General features: G+C 45.0%; 1 protein-coding gene across 1 annotated transcript in view; it reads left to right on the forward strand.

The window, feature by feature from the left end:
* GLP2R (glucagon like peptide 2 receptor) overlaps window positions 1-17300 on the forward strand; it is a 42819-nt gene that overhangs the window by 7808 nt on the left and 17711 nt on the right. Inside the window, exons 2-6 of the mRNA XM_069483242.1 lie at window positions 3388-3494; window positions 5835-5988; window positions 8502-8661; window positions 9670-9730; window positions 10550-10619. Of these exons, the coding sequence (XP_069339343.1) occupies window positions 3424-3494; window positions 5835-5988; window positions 8502-8661; window positions 9670-9730; window positions 10550-10619 (516 nt within the window). The 5' untranslated portion in view covers window positions 3388-3423. The remainder of the gene's footprint in view (window positions 1-3387; window positions 3495-5834; window positions 5989-8501; window positions 8662-9669; window positions 9731-10549; window positions 10620-17300) is intronic.

The raw sequence follows: 17300 nt of genomic DNA on the forward strand, positions 1-17300 counted from the left end.
TTTTTAATTGAATTATTTCTTTTTGAAAACTAAGAAAATATGTAAATTTGTTAGTCCCCATTTTTCTTACACAAAAAGCAGTATAGCAGATACCCCACTCTGCATCTTGCTCTTTTCACTTAACAACATATCCTGGAAATCATTCTATATCAGTTCCTAGAAAGATTTCTCTCTTTTTTCCTGCTGCATAGTACTCCATCTATGTATCTGCCATTGTTTAGTCAGCCACTGTCCTATGGCCTTTGGGTTATTTCCAATCTTTTATTCATAACAATATCACAATGAATAACGTTGTATGTATATGTTTGTGGTGGCATATCTTTTTGAAGATTCCTAGAAGTGGGATCACTGGATTAAAGGTAGATGCATATATAATTTCATTAGATATTGCCAAAGTCCTCTCTGTGGAGGTTATACCATTTTGTCCTCCCTTCCTCGGTGTATGAGAGGGCCTACTTCCTCATAGACGCACATTGCACCTTTGTTAGGAAGCTTTTCATAAAGGTGTCTAAGTGACTTGAGATTCACCGGTTGGTACTAAAAGTGAACTAGAGACTGTCCGGATGTTTTGGAGCCTCTAGGGAAGTAGCCAGGTTTTGATAGAGACCTGAATTGAATATAGAGGACAGTTTCAGGAAATCCCGTAAAAAACATAATTAAACCAACCGTAGCAGGAGCTTTTGGTGCCCTGCCTGTATCCCCTTGCCCTAATCAATTTGGTATACAACTGCCTAACTTCTTAACTAGGACATGCATTTCTTCACTAGTTCTCTGGTTCCTGGAGTCCACGTTGTTTACTGAAATGCAGGTAGAAGTGCCCTCAACAAATGACTGGCAGGAGGTGGTATATAAATATCCCAGCGTCCTCAGTCTTAGGGTAGTTAACCCTGAAGCTTCCAGAGCTTCCTGAGTGGAATTAAGCTTCCCACCATGGTAACTGGCTTGATAATGCGTCCTTTGTTTGTCCTAACTTCTCCCTTCCCCTACTGAAGATTTTTTCACTTTCTATGTAAACTGCTTGCATTCCAATTCTTTTCTTAGAGTCTGCTTCTTAGAAACCCAAACTAAGACACAAACAAAAAACCCAAACATTTCCCCTAATTTGTTCCTAGAAAGCATAAAATACAAACATATATTTTTAAAAATCATAATTCAGGAATAATTAGGTTATCTAATTAAATATATTAATCTCATATCTCTAATAAAATAAAATAAACAAAATAAATGATGTTAAAATGACCTGGTAAAGCCTTGAATTACCACCTTGATATGCCACCGTCAATTTAAAGAAACCATACCACTGTGTGTGTAGGTACACAAAACACTTCTCTACTTTCAAGGTGCTGATAGTCTTTCTGGAAAGACAAGGTGAATGCAAACAAAGCATTAATTAATATAATTGGTTCCCCTATTTGTGAAACAGACTACAAGTGCTTTGACAATAAGAGTTTATATAATAAGCAGAGAGGCGTTGGAGGAGGATTTCTTATAAGAGGTGGGTTTGTGCTGGTCTTAGAAGGATAGATTTATTTGCAAGGAGAGGACAGACAAGAGCAGTGAGAGACCTGAGAGATTGTAGGGATCTTGATGAGGTCCACAGAAAATAATTCTAGATAGAAATGTGGTTGGGATTGACTTGGAAAGCTCAAAAGCTACACAGAGAGTTCTGCACCCAGACCACCACTGTACAAAGTGTTAAAGGAGGTTGTTAACACAGAAATAAAAACATAACACATGGGCATTTTGATCTATATAAAGGAATGAAGAGCACTAGAAATGGTAAATATGAGGGTAAATATTCTTATCTTTTTTAAAAAAATTCTCACAAGATAAACAAATTTAAAGTTTTTAATACCATACAAAACATGGTCTCTGACCACGATAGAATTAAATCAGAAATCAATTACAGAAAGATATCTGGAAAAAAATCTCTAAATATGTTAACACTAACAACATACTTCTAAATAACGTATAAATTAAATAAGAATCATAGATGAAGTTAGTAAATATTTTTAACTAAATAAAAATGAAAATACAATATATCAAAAAAATTTGTGATACAACTAAAACAGTCATGGAGAAAAATTTATAGCCTTCTTATATTAGAAAAGTGGAAAGGTATCAAGTCAATGGCCTAACTTACACCTTAAGAAACTAGAAATGAAAAAGAACCAATTAAACCCAAAGTAAGCAGAAGAAAAGACATAGAAAGAAAAGAATGAAAATTAAATCAATTAAATGGAAAACAGAAAAAATTAGGAAAGAATCAATGAAATCCAAACTTGGTTATTTAAGAAGATCAATAAATTTGATAAACCTCTAGAAAGACTAATAAAAAAGGAGAAAGAATTAGAAATGTGTGTGTGTGTGAGAGAGAGAAAGATCAGTCATGAACTATATCAAGAGTGAGAGATGGGACATCACTACTGATCCTATAGACATTAAAAGGATAATAAGATATTTTTACGAACACCTTTCTGCCAACAATTTTTACAAGTGGGATAAAATGGACAAATTCTTTAAAAGAACAAACTACCAAAGTTCATTAAAGAGGAAATAGATAACCCAATAGCATTATATCTATTAATAAAATTGCATTGTAGTTAAAAACTCTTCCACAGAGAAAACTTCAGATCTATTTGGCTCTGATGGTGAAGTCTACCAAATATTTAAGGACAAAATAATGCCAATTTTATACAAGCTCTCCAGAAAACTGGAAAGGTGGAAATACTCCCTAACTCAGTCTAGGTCACCATGATTACACAGAGGCCAAAACCAGACAAAGACGTTGCAAGAAGATAAAACTACAGACCAGTATCGCTCATGAAAATAGCACAAAATTATACTTAATAACACAGAATTTTCAGTAAATTACCCTCTGTTCACAATCAGGCTATCCCAGGAATCAGAGAAAACAGTGCACTATTTCATTGGATCTTCCTCTAAGAGGTCATCTATGAAAAGTTACTTTAGGAGAGAGACATTCAGACAGAAATGCGGCCCCGTCTTCCAGAAAGAAGGACCCATAGACTCCAGGGACAGCATTCCTAGGAACAGAGAGCTTGTCCTCATTCTCAAGGCATGCTCATGTCCTGGACACAGTTCCTTCACTCTGGGTGTATTAGTGCTGGGCTGTGTCCTAGTCATGGGGACGAGGCCCACCGTGGGCTCTTCACTCGCTGAGGACCCCTGGCCTCCGAGTTGTGCCAGAGAGCAGTCTACACTACCTTACTTGGGTGTGAACAAGGACAGGGAGGGAGAGGTTTAAAAACAGGTTGGGGGGGCCAGGGCATGTCTCAATCCAGGCCTAGACCTTGATGGCCTTGAGCATGGAGCTGGGGCTTGTGGGTCACTCGGTGGTCATGTCTGTTCCTTCTCTGTGTTCAGGTGGATCATTATGCCTTGCTCTCAACCTTGCAGCTGATGTACACCGTGGGATACTCCTTCTCTCTCGTCTCCCTGCTCCTGGCTCTCACTCTCCTCTTGTTTCTTCGGTGAGTGGAACCTCTGCAGACACGTGTTCAGGCATGTGCCGTAGACCCCCTATCTGCGGGCACACACTCCAGGATCCCCAGTGGGTGCCTGAAAGCACAGGTGGTACCAAGCCCCATATATTCACACACTATGTTTTGTCCCATACATACATGTCTGTGATAGAAGTTTAATTTATAAATTAGGCCCAATAAGAGATTAACAACAATAATAGTAAAATAGAATAATCATTACAGTATACTATAAGAAAAGTTCTATGAATGTGGTCACTTTCTTTCTCTAAGTATCTTATTATACTGTGCTCACCCTTCTCGCAGAAGGGATGGGCAGGTCAGTGCGAGATTTCGTCATGCTACTCAGAACAGTGTGCAATTTAAAAGTTGTGAATTGATAATTTCTGGAATTTTCCATTTAATATTTTTGAGCCATGGTTGACCGTGGGTAACTGAAACCATGGAAAGCCCAGCCATAGCTCTGGGAGGGACGGCGGTATTGTGTGATTTGCTCATTGGCTGCCTCTGGAAGGCAGGGGGAGACTGGGCAGGGGGTGCCATGAGCCACCGGAGCTGGAGGCAACCCAAGAGAGCCTCAGTGCACCCAGCCCATTTTGCAGATGAGGGGAAGACAGGAAACCAAAGTCCCAGTCAGAGGCATCGAGTCGCCCCCAACCGTAAAGCCGGTTCACTGCACAGCTAGAACTTGAACCCGGGGCTCCTGACTGCCCTGTCTCTTTTGGATTAGAGACTGTCTGTGTGCCTGGCCCTGGTCTAAACCCCTGATCACACCCATTTGTACCACAGCCCATCCTCAGCACGACTCCATCGGAGGCGTTGTTTTTACAGAAGAGATTAGGAACCTTCCCCAACGTACATAAGTGAGTGGAAGGGCTGTTGTTTTAATCCAGGGCCTGCGGACTCCTGTTAGCTATGAAATTTAAGTGTTTACTCCCATGCATGAAGTCATTTAAATCTCATTCTAATTCAAATTAGGATTAATTCTAATCTTAGGAACTTAACATTATTATGGCCCTCACTTTACAGTGTGTTAACTGAAACATGAAGACAGGAAGTAACTTGCCCAGGACCATACAGCTGGTGGGTGACGGGGCCGGGGTCACAGCAAAGCAGTCCGGGATCTGAGCGTTTCCACCCCTTGCACTGTCTGTCAGAATCCAAAGCCTGAGTGCACTTTACTAAATCATGTTTTCAGACATCACCAAAGTGGGATATTTAGGGACCCACTAAGAAGCTCTCCGAGGCTGTCTCTCCATCTCGGCCTGTTAGGAATGTAAGTGACAGTGATGTGGCAGAAGGAGCATTTGACACAGACCCAGGAGACCTGGGCGCTGCTCGCTCCAGGTCTGGCCTCATTTGGCTCTTCAGTCCCAGGATGTTCTATGGCTCCTGGAGCAGGACCGTGGCCGTCTGCCCCACTGGGAGCATCCACAGCCCACCGGCTGTCTGTGACCTCCTCCCTCCATGCACCTTCCCAAAGTCCTGGAACCAAGCCAGGAGGAAGAAACGCCAGCTGGGCCTGGGTCCACTGAGCGTCCGTTTTACCAGCAAGGCCAGTCACTGCCCCGGAATAGCCCCCGGTCTAGTTAGGGAGAAGGAGGCATAAGTCATAAAATGCAAGGACAAGCCTCAGTCCTTTTTTGGAAATTAAAAACGTAATGGTAGCTCTAAAGCAAAGTAGGACAGGGAATGCACTGGAAGAGTGCTTTCGGCTAGCAAAACCGGGGACGCAGTGTCACATCAGCCGGTGTGACAAAGAGCCTGCAGGAGACTGCGGTGAGTGAGGGAGAGGTGATGGGAGCTGACGTTTTTCTGAGCACTTATAATGTGCACTTTACACAGATTAACCAATTTGATCATCCCACAACCCTTTGAGGTAAGTGCTCTTGTTCTCAGAGGCGGCAGAGCTTGGAGAGCTGTACCCTGGCCTCAGAGTTCCCGGTCTGGGTCTCAGCCCCACTGCTTACTGCTCTGGGACTTTGGGCAGGTGACTTAATCCTTCTGCTTCAATTCCCTTATTTATAAAATCAGGATGATAATCATGCCTACTCCTCCAGTGGTGGGCAGGAGCAAGGATACCCACAGGTACATGCACAGGTAAATGGCCTGGCATGCTATCATACAGGTGATAGCTGTTATTGCCCCCATTTTACAGATGAGGAAAATGAGGCACAGAGAAGTAAGATCACAAAACCCAGTGGTCCAGCTCTGGAACCTACACTGCAAACCTCTGTATTTAGTGGTAGATACACAAGCATGACAGGCAGAGGCCTGTTGGTCTGAGCCATTCTTCCCTGAGGGAAGGAATTCTGTTTTCTCCTTGCACAGAAAACTCCACTGTACACGCAACTACATCCACATGAACTTGTTTGCTTCTTTCATCCTGAGAGCTGTGGCCGTGTTGGTGAAGGACGTCATCTTCTACAACTCTTACTCCAAGAGGCCGGACAATGAGGACGGGTGGATGTCCTACCTGTCGGAGGTGAGCCCCTTCCCCACCATTCACATTGGCTCTCCCAGGCAGTGGGTCAGCCCTGGGAACCAGAGGCAGGTGAGGCTGCAGAGGGGATGAGGAGGTAAAGGGGTGTCCAAGACTCCTGGTTAGAGAGGCCATCACGTCCCAAGACCGGGCCAGGGGAAGGAGACAGCTGCAGAAAGGTTCACCATGGCCATTGTATATCCTTGTGGGGAAAATTTCTTCATTTTCTAGCAAAAGAGTTGGACTAGATCAGCCTTTTTAACAATCACGGTTGCCCCTCTGTATCCATGGGTTTCACATCTGTGGATTCAACCCACCTCGGCTAGAAAACGTGTGGGGAGAAATGAAAAGGATGGCTGCATCTGTGCTGAACATGAACAGGCTTTTCCCACTTGTCATTATTTGCTAAACAGTTCCATTTAACATCTAGTTGCCCATCTATTTACATTGTATTCAGTATTATAAGTCATCTGAAGATGGTTTAAAGTATACAGGAGGATGTGTGTAGGTTATTTGCAAATACAACACCATTTTATATCAGGGACTTGAGCAACTATGGATTTTGGTCTCTGAGGGAGTCCTAGAACCAATCCCCCAAGGACACTGTGGGATGACTGTACTATTTCTTTTAAAGCAGCAAATCTTTTCCACATTGAACTTTGCATCTATTGATGTGGATTTTCCGTTATCTTACTAATAACATAGTAACCTGTTAAACTAACCTTGCCTTCCTGGAATAAATCCAAGTAGGTTTTGATATATTATTCTTTCTCCCATATTGCTGAATTCAGTATGCTAATACTATGTTTTGTTTAGCATTTCTTCATTTATATTCATGAAAAAATTGGCCTGTAATTTTCTTTTCTTGTAATGCCTTTGTCAGGTTTGGATATCAAGTTTGTGCTGACCTCTTAAAAAAAATTTTGGACTACTTACAAGTGAGAACATGTGATATTTGTCCAGGGAGGTTTTTTGTTTGTTTTTGTTTTGTTTGCTACTTATTGACTATTGCATCCTATTCATTCTCTCCAATTTTACTCAATGAAACTCCCATTAAAAAATGTGAAAATGTAAAAGGCCGGGCGCGGTGGCTCACGCCTGTAATCCCAGCACTCTGGGAGGCCGAGGCGGGTGGATTGCTCAAGGTCAGGAGTTCGAGACCAGCCTGAGCGAGACCCTGTCTCTACTAAAAATAGAAAGACATTATATGGACACCTAAAAATCTATATAGAAAAAATTAGCCGGGCATAGTGGCGCATGTCTGTAGTCCCAGCTACTCGGGAGGCTGAGGCAGTAGGATCGCTTAAGCCCAGGAGTTTGAGGTTGCTGTGAGCTAAGCTGACGCCACGGCACTCACTCTAGCCTGGGCAACAAAGTGAGACTCTGTCTCAACAAAAAAAAAAAAAAAAAAAAAAATTGGAACTAGATCCCTGTTTCACTATTCTCTGGAAGGATTTGTTTAAGATTGGTTTTATTTCTTTCTTAAGTATTTGAGAGATTATGCCAGTGAGGCCATTTGGACCCAGAGTCTTCTTTATTGGAATGTTTTAAATTATGGATTAAATATGGATATTACATTTCAATTTTCTATTTCTTCTGGTGAGCTGTAGTAACAAATTTTTCTAGGCATTTGTCTATTTCGTCTAACTTTTCAAATGTATTGGCATTATTTTATTCATGACGTTCTCTGCAGGCCTTTTGGAGTTCACTGGGTCTGGAAGGGTTCTCACACCGCCATTCCCGAGACTGATGTATTCTATCTCTGCTCCTTTCTTCCACCCCTTGCTCATCCTTGCCAGAAGTTTCTCAATTTTATTGGATTTTCCAAAGTACAGACTTTTGGCCTTGTTGATCCTCTTTAATCTGTGTTCTCTATTTCATTAATTTCTGCTTTTATCTTTTTTTCTTCTTATGTACTTTCTTTGCGTTTAATTTGGTATTTTTTCTAACTTTTTGGACATGATGCTTAATATAATTGATTTTTAGCCTTTTTCTTTTTCAATAAATGCATTTAAAGTTATAAGTTTCATTCTAGGCTTGGCATTAGCTGCGTACCACAAGTTTGAGTATGCAGTATTTTCCTTACATTCAGTTAGGAAATAATTTCTAATTTCTCTTACAATTTCTTCTTTGATTTACAGGTTACTTAGAAATCTATTTCTTAATTGCTAATGATATTAAGATATTTTTAGTTACTGATTTCTAGCTTAATTGAACTGGGGTTGGAGAATATACTGCTCAGTGTTTCCATTAGAGCAGTTGCTGATGATGAATTTTCTCTGTTTATGTTTGTCTGAAAACATCTAGAATGTTAAGGAAGAGGCTGATCTTTAAAGCCCACACGAAGCCCTTCTTCCTTCATGTGCTGACATTGTTGCCACCTCTCTGAGATGGCCAGCAAGGGTCCGGGAGAGAAAGGAGTAGAGAAGGAGGGGTTGGGCTGGGGGGCCCTTCCCCACCCAGCTGGGCAGACACTGGGAAGGCCGGACTCGCCCTCAGCTACTCTGTCTCCGCAGATATCGACCTCCTGTCGCTCAGTGCAGGTTCTCCTGCACTACTTCGTGGGCGCCAATCACTCGTGGCTGCTGGTCGAAGGCCTTTACCTGCATGCGCTGCTGGAGCCCACGGTGCTTCCTTCGAGGCGGCTGTGGCCCAGATACCTGCTGGTGGGCTGGGGTGAGTGACCTGACCCTTGGCCTCCTCTCCTGGGGACCCATCAGAACGTGGGAGCCTGATAGAGCATTTGGCTGGAGTTAGAAACCTAACTGGAGGGTGGCTTCTGGGACAGAGAAGTCCTCGATGTCAAGAGGCCCTGAAGAGAAGTGTGTGTGTGTGTGTGTGTGTGTGTGTGTGCACCAGTGCGGGAGGCCCCATGCACACATTCAAAAATGGAGAAGTTCTTTGGTGGAATTGGATGACATTCCTCCTACCCTGTACCCAGCTGTATTTGTTTGGGATGCCAGAATGAATACCTGTGTAATTTAAAGGACGGACATTACTTAGTCATGATTCCAGGGGCTGGGAAGCCCAGCACGATTGGGTTCTGGGAAGGGCTCTCTTCCTGGCTTGCAGGCAGCTGCCTCCTTGCTGTGTTCTCACATGGTGATGCAGAGAGAAGGCAAGCTCTCTGGTCTCTTTTTATAGGGGCACTAATCCTGTCATGAGGACCCCACCCCCATGACCTATCTAAACCTAATTACCTCCAAAGGACCTACCTGCACTGGTAGTGGGTTTTTTTTTTTTTTTTTTTTGGAGGACACAACGTTTAATCCATAACACCAAGTCTTCAAGATGAAGTTCTTTGATTTAAAAAAAAAATATGACCAAGAGTATCCAGATCTGGAGCCCCTCCCTCTGCAAACTCTTGGAAAATTTGATGCTACAGGATTCGGAGGAAATAACCTGGGCCCACCATTCAGGACGTTTTGGTTAATGTCTTTACTCTACACTGCTTTGTGACAAGTGGCAAGTCCCTTCTCCCTGAGTCCTGGTTTCTCAGATGTGAAAACCACAGAGGGGCCCTGTCCTGTGGTAGGTCTCCTCAGCTCTAAAGGTCCACAAGTCTATGACGTTTGGGTTTGTACAAGTTTAACCTCCTGTGCTTGGCCCCATCAAGCTGTGGTGGGAGGCAGGCGGGTTTGGCCAACCAGCTCCTAACTACATTTCCCTGTGTTTTCTCCCCAGCCTTCCCTGTGCTCTTTGTTGTCCCCTGGGGTATTGCTCGTGCACACCTGGAGAACACAGGGTAGGTAATTCACCTGGTTTTACTCTTCTATGAACCAGTAATTCCCAGATATGCCCAAATATAAGGAATTACACCATTTTCCCGAAGAAAATATCCATCCCCTCTCATTTTGGCCCTCTAGAATATACTTAGGAATATAGAGAAATAATCAAAGATCTTATGATAATTCCATTATTATTTTAGCTACATATGCAAATTAGCACAAAGATGCAGTCTAGGTTAGCTGCAGCCCTTTGTATGTAAGGATGCAAACGCAGGCACGGTCATTGCAGCGCTGGTCACAATGAGGAAAGAAAAAAGCAAAAACAAACAAACAAACAAACAAACCTGGAATACCCATCAATACAGGAATCATGGAACAAATTGCAGCACACCTATATTGCAGAATATCATGAGACTACTAGAAGAAAAACCAAGATGGTTCTTCATAGAGACTCTTAGGGACTGAACCTCAGCAGTGTATTTTAAGTCTTTTGCTGAATAATTACTATATGGTCCCACTGGTTTCCTCCAAATAATGCCCACCCACAAAACCACTGTAGAATTAAGGATTTATGTTTGTATGAAGATGGAGAAAAATGTGGAAGGATGTACACACCAGTCTGTTAACACTGAAGACAACTTACTGGTGGGAGAAGTCAACAGTACGAGTACTGACAAGGGCGTTTAGTCCTCTCTTCCACCTCCCCCACCCTGGATGTGAGCCACTGGTGGGAAGCAAGCCTGGAGCGCGGGCATCCTTCTCCCAGAGGGCACGAGACTCTGACATTGAACTCCTCTCGTTTCTTAAGTCTTCTCCCTCTCACTCTTTGCCCTCAGGTGCTGGGCCACAAATGGGAACAAGACAGTCTGGTGGATCATCCGAGGACCCCTGCTGCTTTGCGTGACAGTAAGGACCGTTCCACCCACCTTTTTTGCCTCTGAGCTCAGCAACTGTGGGAAACACCCCCCTGCCAACCCTATCCCCCAACTCTCTGACCCCTTGAGAAGGATAAGCTGAATTGTGAGCAGTTTCTGTTGAATGAGAAGACATTAGAAGTTTCTCTTTGCTCTGGTTCAGGGCTTAAATTCAGCCTTTTTCCCTCTGGGTCTCCAAACTATGTGACGAGACCTGCAGTCAGCTCTGTGGGCCTGCACTGAAGGGCTGCCATGTGTGCGAGGCCCTGGGGACCCAGGTGCCTCCCGTGATAGAAGTGCCCAGTGACAGCAGGACTGATGTCCTGACACCATTAGCAGGAGGGAGGAAGAGACTAAGGGAACTTCTTTCACAGGAGGAAAACGCAGCCAGCATTAGCCCAAAGCAGGGACGGGGCTAGAATCAAGACATAGATGCCACTCTGAGACCTTAAGGAGGAAGGGCCTTTCATTGTCTTGGCCCAGAATATTTGGGATGGGGAAGGGTGGCCGGCTCAGAGTCAGAAAACCCCTTTAGATGATAGAGTGTGAGAATGAAATCTGTCAAAGAAGCTTGAGGGAAGAATCAGGGAGGTAGCGGATGGTGGGACGGGTTAGCAGGATCCGGGAGGGAGGCGGAAAGTCTTCCTGCCTCCTCCAGGCGCCCACCAGGTGCCAGGCACTGTGTTCTGTGCCCTGCCCACCCTCTTCTCCAAGGGGTTGCTAGGGGATCTGTTTTTGCCATTTCATGTAAATAATCTGGTGTTTGTGGTGTTGTGGAAGAAAAAGGCTAGTTTTTATAAAAGACTGTCAATATTTGTCAATAACAGAAGGCAACTCTCTGTTCAGACCTGGGTGTGGCCTGGAGGGAAAAATGTTCATAGAAATGGCAGGAAAATGAAGAGTGTGGAGAGGCCCTTGATCCTGGGGGCTGCGTCACGTCTAGCCTATACGGTGGCATGTGTGCACCAGTCACCGGCCACTCAGCGGAGAGCAAATGTTCCAGATGAAGTCTGGGCACACCCCCCACACATGGCACCATGAGCCCTGCCTCAGACGCCTCCCTCTCTCTACAACCCTCCCCTCTGCAGCCACACTGCCCTGCCGGGATCTTAGCACCCACCCCTTGCCCGGGCACCTCCACCAGGCCCTGTAACATTTATTGAGCACCTCCTACATACCAGCTCCATTTCTAAGTGCTTTGTGTGTATGAACTCATTGACTCTTCCCAACCAAACTATGAGGTGGTTGCTATTATTCTTATGTTTATTTCATTGGCAAACACAGTGAGAAGATGAGTATTTACTTTCCTAAAGTCCTAGGCCAGTAACTGGGAGCTGGATCTCAGCCCAAAGAGCCTGGCTGGGTGGCAGCTGGCACCTACAACCATAACACTGTGCTGCTGCTCAAAAAATGTCTATTGTCTCCAGCCCCTGTGCCTGGATTACTGGCTGCTGTGGGCCCTTGCACACCTTAGTACCGTGGCTCAGACGCCCCTCAGGTTCCAGCTCCTTCCCTCCGCCATCTTAGCCACCTGCTGACCCAGTCCTTGTCTTTCAAGTCTTGAGTTGAGCACCGACCTCTCTGTGCTGCTGTACCTGGGCACACACCTCAAGCAGCAGAAATGGTTACACCCTCCTTCAGTCCTTCCTGGGTCCTGTGCAGCCTCCTGCTCCAGCTCCAGCAAACTTCAAGTATTTGTTTAAAACCTGTTTGCTGCCACTGTGAGCCCCACGTTCCATTCATCCTAGCAGCCAGCTCAAGCCTATGGTAGGTCCTTGGTAAACTTATTCAGTGGATACTTGGGACCCACACTGCAGGCCCTGGAAGGTTCTTGCTCACCAAGCAGAAGGAAGCAGGATGGAGGCCAGCAGCCATCCCTAGGATGGAGTTCAGGCTTGGTCTAGTCGGACCCCTAGTGTTTACCTTGAAATCTTCTAGAAGCTACATCAATGACTCTCAAACTGGGTTGCTCTTGGACTCACCTAAGTATCTTCAGAAATTCCTTTTTCCTGAGTCCCACCCCCAGACATGTGTGTTTCATTGATCTCAGGAGTGCCCTGGGGATTCTAACCTGCCGGCAGGGGTGAAAAGCATGTTTGTACATCCTCACTATTCCAAGAGTGGTCCTTGGACCAGGAGCACCGGCATCATCGGAGCACTTGTTATAAATGCATGTTCTCAGGCCCCACCCGCTAGACCTGCTGAATCAGGATCTGCACTGTAACGAGATCCCTAGACTTTGGAAGCTCATTAAAGTTGGTGAAGCTCTTTGTCTACACCTGTGGTTCTCAACACTGGCTGCACATTAGAAATACCATGATGGCTCATACCCCAGACCAATGACATCAGCAATTCTGACATTGGGGCCCAGGAACTTGTAGTTTAAAAGCTCTCAAATAATTCTAATGGACACTCAGGACTGGAACCCCTGCTCTGGACCCTGGCACTTTGGCCTTCCTTGGCTGGCTGCCCTGAATGCTAGTTTCTCCTGGTGCTTCCTAGTTCCTAGAGTGACACTCTCCTAGCGTGACAAGAGAATGTGCTCTATCTTCTCACCTTGGTAAAGTGACCTTTATGTGCTGTTGCTTTTACAACTGCAGGTGTGGTTGGCTCCACCAGCAGGGCCACAGCCACCTTAGCTGACAATGGGCCCTTCATCTTCCCATGCAGAGCTCCTCTTCCTCCTGCTCACCCCACCCAGCAAATGGCTTCACCATCCACCTACCAGACACTCAAGCCAGAAAACGTGGTGTCCTCCAAGTTCCTATCCTCTTTCTCCCTGCAACGTCCACTTAGACTTCACATCTTGTCAATTCTTCCTTTAAGGCCATCTCCTCTTCCCTAATCCCATGGTCACTACTCTTACTCTGCCCCTTGGGATTTCTTGTGCAAAAGCCCCCTATTCAGTCTCCATTCCTTCATTCTTGCCCCTGGAAATCCATCCTCCTGTCGCAGCCAGAGTGATCTGTTTGGAGTAACATTTGATTATGTCTCTCTTCTACCTGTGACTCTTGGATGGGTCACTATTGCCCTCAAGCCTGGCTCCCAACTCCTTGGTGTGTGGTCATTGTCACTCCCTGTCTATTCATCCAACTGTAAGCACCTTATGTTCGTTCTACTCAAACAGAGACATTCAAAGTTCTCCAAACCCACCATGGTGTCTTGCTCCTCCCGTGCCTTTGCACATGCTGTCTTCCTGCCTGGAATGCCCACCTCCTGGCCTCACGTCCGCCTGGCAAATTCTCTTTCTCCATGGAGATTGAGCCCTTTATTAATCTCTCTATGCTTCCAATTAAAGAAAGCCAACAGGCGGGCCTGGAAGGGAGCATTTCACAACCATCCTCAAGCCTAGGAAGGTCTTAGAGAGGGCGTTGCTAAACTATCGTTGTCTGTGTCTGCAGGGGCTTGGACAAGAGGAAATGGGCTTGAATAGAAACAGAAGAAGTTTCCCTTGGTCACAGGAAAAATATTTAACCATAAACTGGTAAAACACTGACATGAACCACAGAGAAAGGCTTTGGATTTTCCGACTCTATCAGTCTCCAAGAAGAGAATCTGTTCTGAACAACGGGGAGCTAAACCTTCCCAACCCCCACAGCTCTAGGATTCTGTGACTCTGCGCACTGGTTTCAGGGTTCCTAGGAGAGTGGAATTTAAGTGTCCTACCAGATTTGAAGGGGAAAAGAAGGGCCGTACAGTGAAGTGGAAGGAACTGGCTGGGAGTGGAGAGCCTGGCTGCGACTGACCTGTGATGTGCCCTTTAGCCAAGCGAGTTGCCCTCTCTGGGCTCCTGTTTCCTCATGTGTAAAATCAGAGTTGGACTAGACTAGTGGTTTTCAAACAAAGGTGATTCTGCCCCCGGGGGGACATTTGGCCATGTCTGGAGACACTTTTAATTGTCACAAATTTTTAATTGTCACAAAGTGGAGGTGGGGGAAGAGTGTTGCTACTGGCAGGTGGTGGGTGCAACCAGGGACACTGCTCAAATTACTGCAATACACAGAACAGCCCTTAGAACAAGTAATTACCTGCCCCAGATATCAATAGTGCAGAGGTGGAGACACCCTGGGCTAGACAGTGGCTGCACATTAGAACAACCTGGGGAAGTTTAAAAAAATACCCATCGTGGACTCCACCCAGACTGATGGAATCAAAACTTCTGCCACATAGAGCTTCCTTAGCACTGGACTCTCATTTACCCACTGTTTTCCAGCATTGGTTGAGCACCCTCCCTGTGCTTGGCTTTGTGCTAGGTCCTCTCAGAGTTTCTATCCTCAGGGAATTCAGAATGTCATAGTTATCATTCTGAGATGCATCAGACTGTAGCTGAACCAATATCTACCTTCATGTTTGGTATTAGACCAATTTTGCAGTTGTCCACTGATCTGAATAGACATAATCCCAACTCTGAGAGAGAATCCCTCAACCCACAACACGGAAGGAGCCTGGCCCCCTGAGCGACTGCGTGGAGCAGAGCTCCCCCCACTGCTCTAGACTGTGGCATAAGCAAAAAAATAAACTTTTGTTGTGTTAAGGAAAAAAAAAATTCTTTGACCCCCACATATATTCTATTTAAACTAAAGTACCAAAAAGTAACATATTATAATAATCAAAATTAAGCTGGTAGCCCTTGGCATTTTAGGGTACTTACCAGTTTTGTTTTGTTTTTTTTTTCATCTTGGCCACATTTGAGCCTGGGCCCTATTTCGGGGAACATGGAGCAGAAGCTTCATGGAGAGCAGAGCAATGGGACCAAGGAGAGCCTCCTGCCCCAGATCCAGGCTCCCTGGGGAGCATTCCCAGTTCCCACCGTCAGGTCTGTCCTGGGGCTCCTCGGCTGGGCCTGCATTTGCTGATCAGCATCTGGGTTGGTGTGAACGTATATTATTCTGGATTTCCTGATACATCTGTAGACTTTATTGGCTGCTCTGTTGGTACAAGTTTTCCTTTGTTTCAGAAATGACCACAATGTGACAACCCTAAAGAATCCAGACGTTCTTTGGGTCTTTCACTAGGCACAGAAATTAGAGAATTACCACTTCTTTATTTATATAAGACTTCACTACTTAGATTAACCTGTCACCCCTGTAAGGGGTGTACCTTTAGGGTTGAATCACATTGGAACATGCATATGCTTATATCCTAGTCTCCCGTATCCCCAGTAGAATATCAGTGAAGTCTTGATCAGTCCTTTTCAAGGACAGCCTTACAAAATCATCACACCGTGCAAGGTCGTTCTATTCATATCCTGCTCCCTGCAGATAACAGACTGACCAGATTGAGCACCCAGTTGAATGGCTTTTTTGAGCCAACCAATTGATTGAACCATCTGTTGAATTTATGAAGTCATAAAGTCGAAAGCCTTCATTTATTTTTGTTAGATCTCTTTTGATAGCTTCAGAACTTGGCAGAGCTGAGAAACTGGTGACATTAGTCTTCACTCGCCTTGTCCTTCCTTAGGTCCTCTGCCTCACCAGGATCTCAGAGGCTTTCTGCTGCTCCAGGCTTCCCAAGACATCTCCTCATTTCCCATACTCTCCACTTCTGAAGAGTTATAGTGGGAATCTCCCTATACCCTGCGTTTTCCCACCCCATCAAACTTACCTTTGCTGCACCCCATCACCAGCTTTCCATGGGGAAAGTAAGGCAGATAATTGGTAATTATTGAAGTCGTCATTATTGTAAAAATGAGTGAAGGAATGCATGAATGAAAGGGCTCCCTCCCTCCTTTCCTAGTCATTTCTTACCTCCTACGGGACACGTGCATTTCAGCAGGGCTCTTGGGGAGGGAGTGCTGGGACCCAAAGGAGTAGCTCTCAGAGTAGGCATGTTAGTCCACACGGCAAGCCAGAGGAGGAGGGGCTTTGGGGCCGATTCAAGAGTTTAAGGGTAGATGAAGCCCTGAGCTCTTGTCAAACTAGCAATCACCTCTGCCAACTTGTAGGCCCAGATCTGTGCACAGAAGCCAGGGTGCCAAAAAAGTGTCACCCAAACATCTGAGAATGCATCTGTACTCTCTAGAACCTGGAAGGGAGGCTTATATATTTGGGATCCTAAGTGCCTTGCATCTGGTCACAGAATCCTAGAAAAGTTGGCTGGGTTCTTGAAAAATTTCTTCTCTCAGCCCCCTTCCTGCTCGTGTACAAATGAAGAACAGTACCATCCAAATGTGATGGCTGACTCTTGTCTTCCTGGGAGCCCAGCCGAACAGAGGCGCCATGGTAACCGGGCTGGTGTGTCATCCCACAGCAGTGAGGAAGTGCTTCTTCCATATGGCCCATTAGCTGATGCCCATTTTCTCTTGTCTGGTCTCTGGAGGACACAAAGAGCCGCAAATCAACATGCTCCTCATCTCATTACAACCCTTCATTTCCTAGGTGACAGTCCTAATTGAAATTAATTTGCTGAAATATGTGCCTTTCCCTGTTAAGCTTACTTTGTAAGAAAAATGCCTGTGTTCAACAAATCCCTAAGCCAAGGACACAACGTTTTCTTTTTATGATGAAAAGCAGATATCCCATTAAAAGGGATAAATTACTTGGTTACATTTAGTTTGTATTTAAATTTTGTGTTACTAAATATTCTTTGGCCAAGAACCTCCATCATTCCTGCTGGTTTACAGATTGGATAAAGGGCTCCTCGCCTGAAACTAGGCTTTTGGCATTTGGCATTG

Source organism: Eulemur rufifrons, chromosome 9 (assembly GCF_041146395.1).
Source record: "Eulemur rufifrons isolate Redbay chromosome 9, OSU_ERuf_1, whole genome shotgun sequence".
In the NCBI taxonomy this organism is placed as follows: domain Eukaryota; kingdom Metazoa; phylum Chordata; class Mammalia; order Primates; family Lemuridae; genus Eulemur; species Eulemur rufifrons.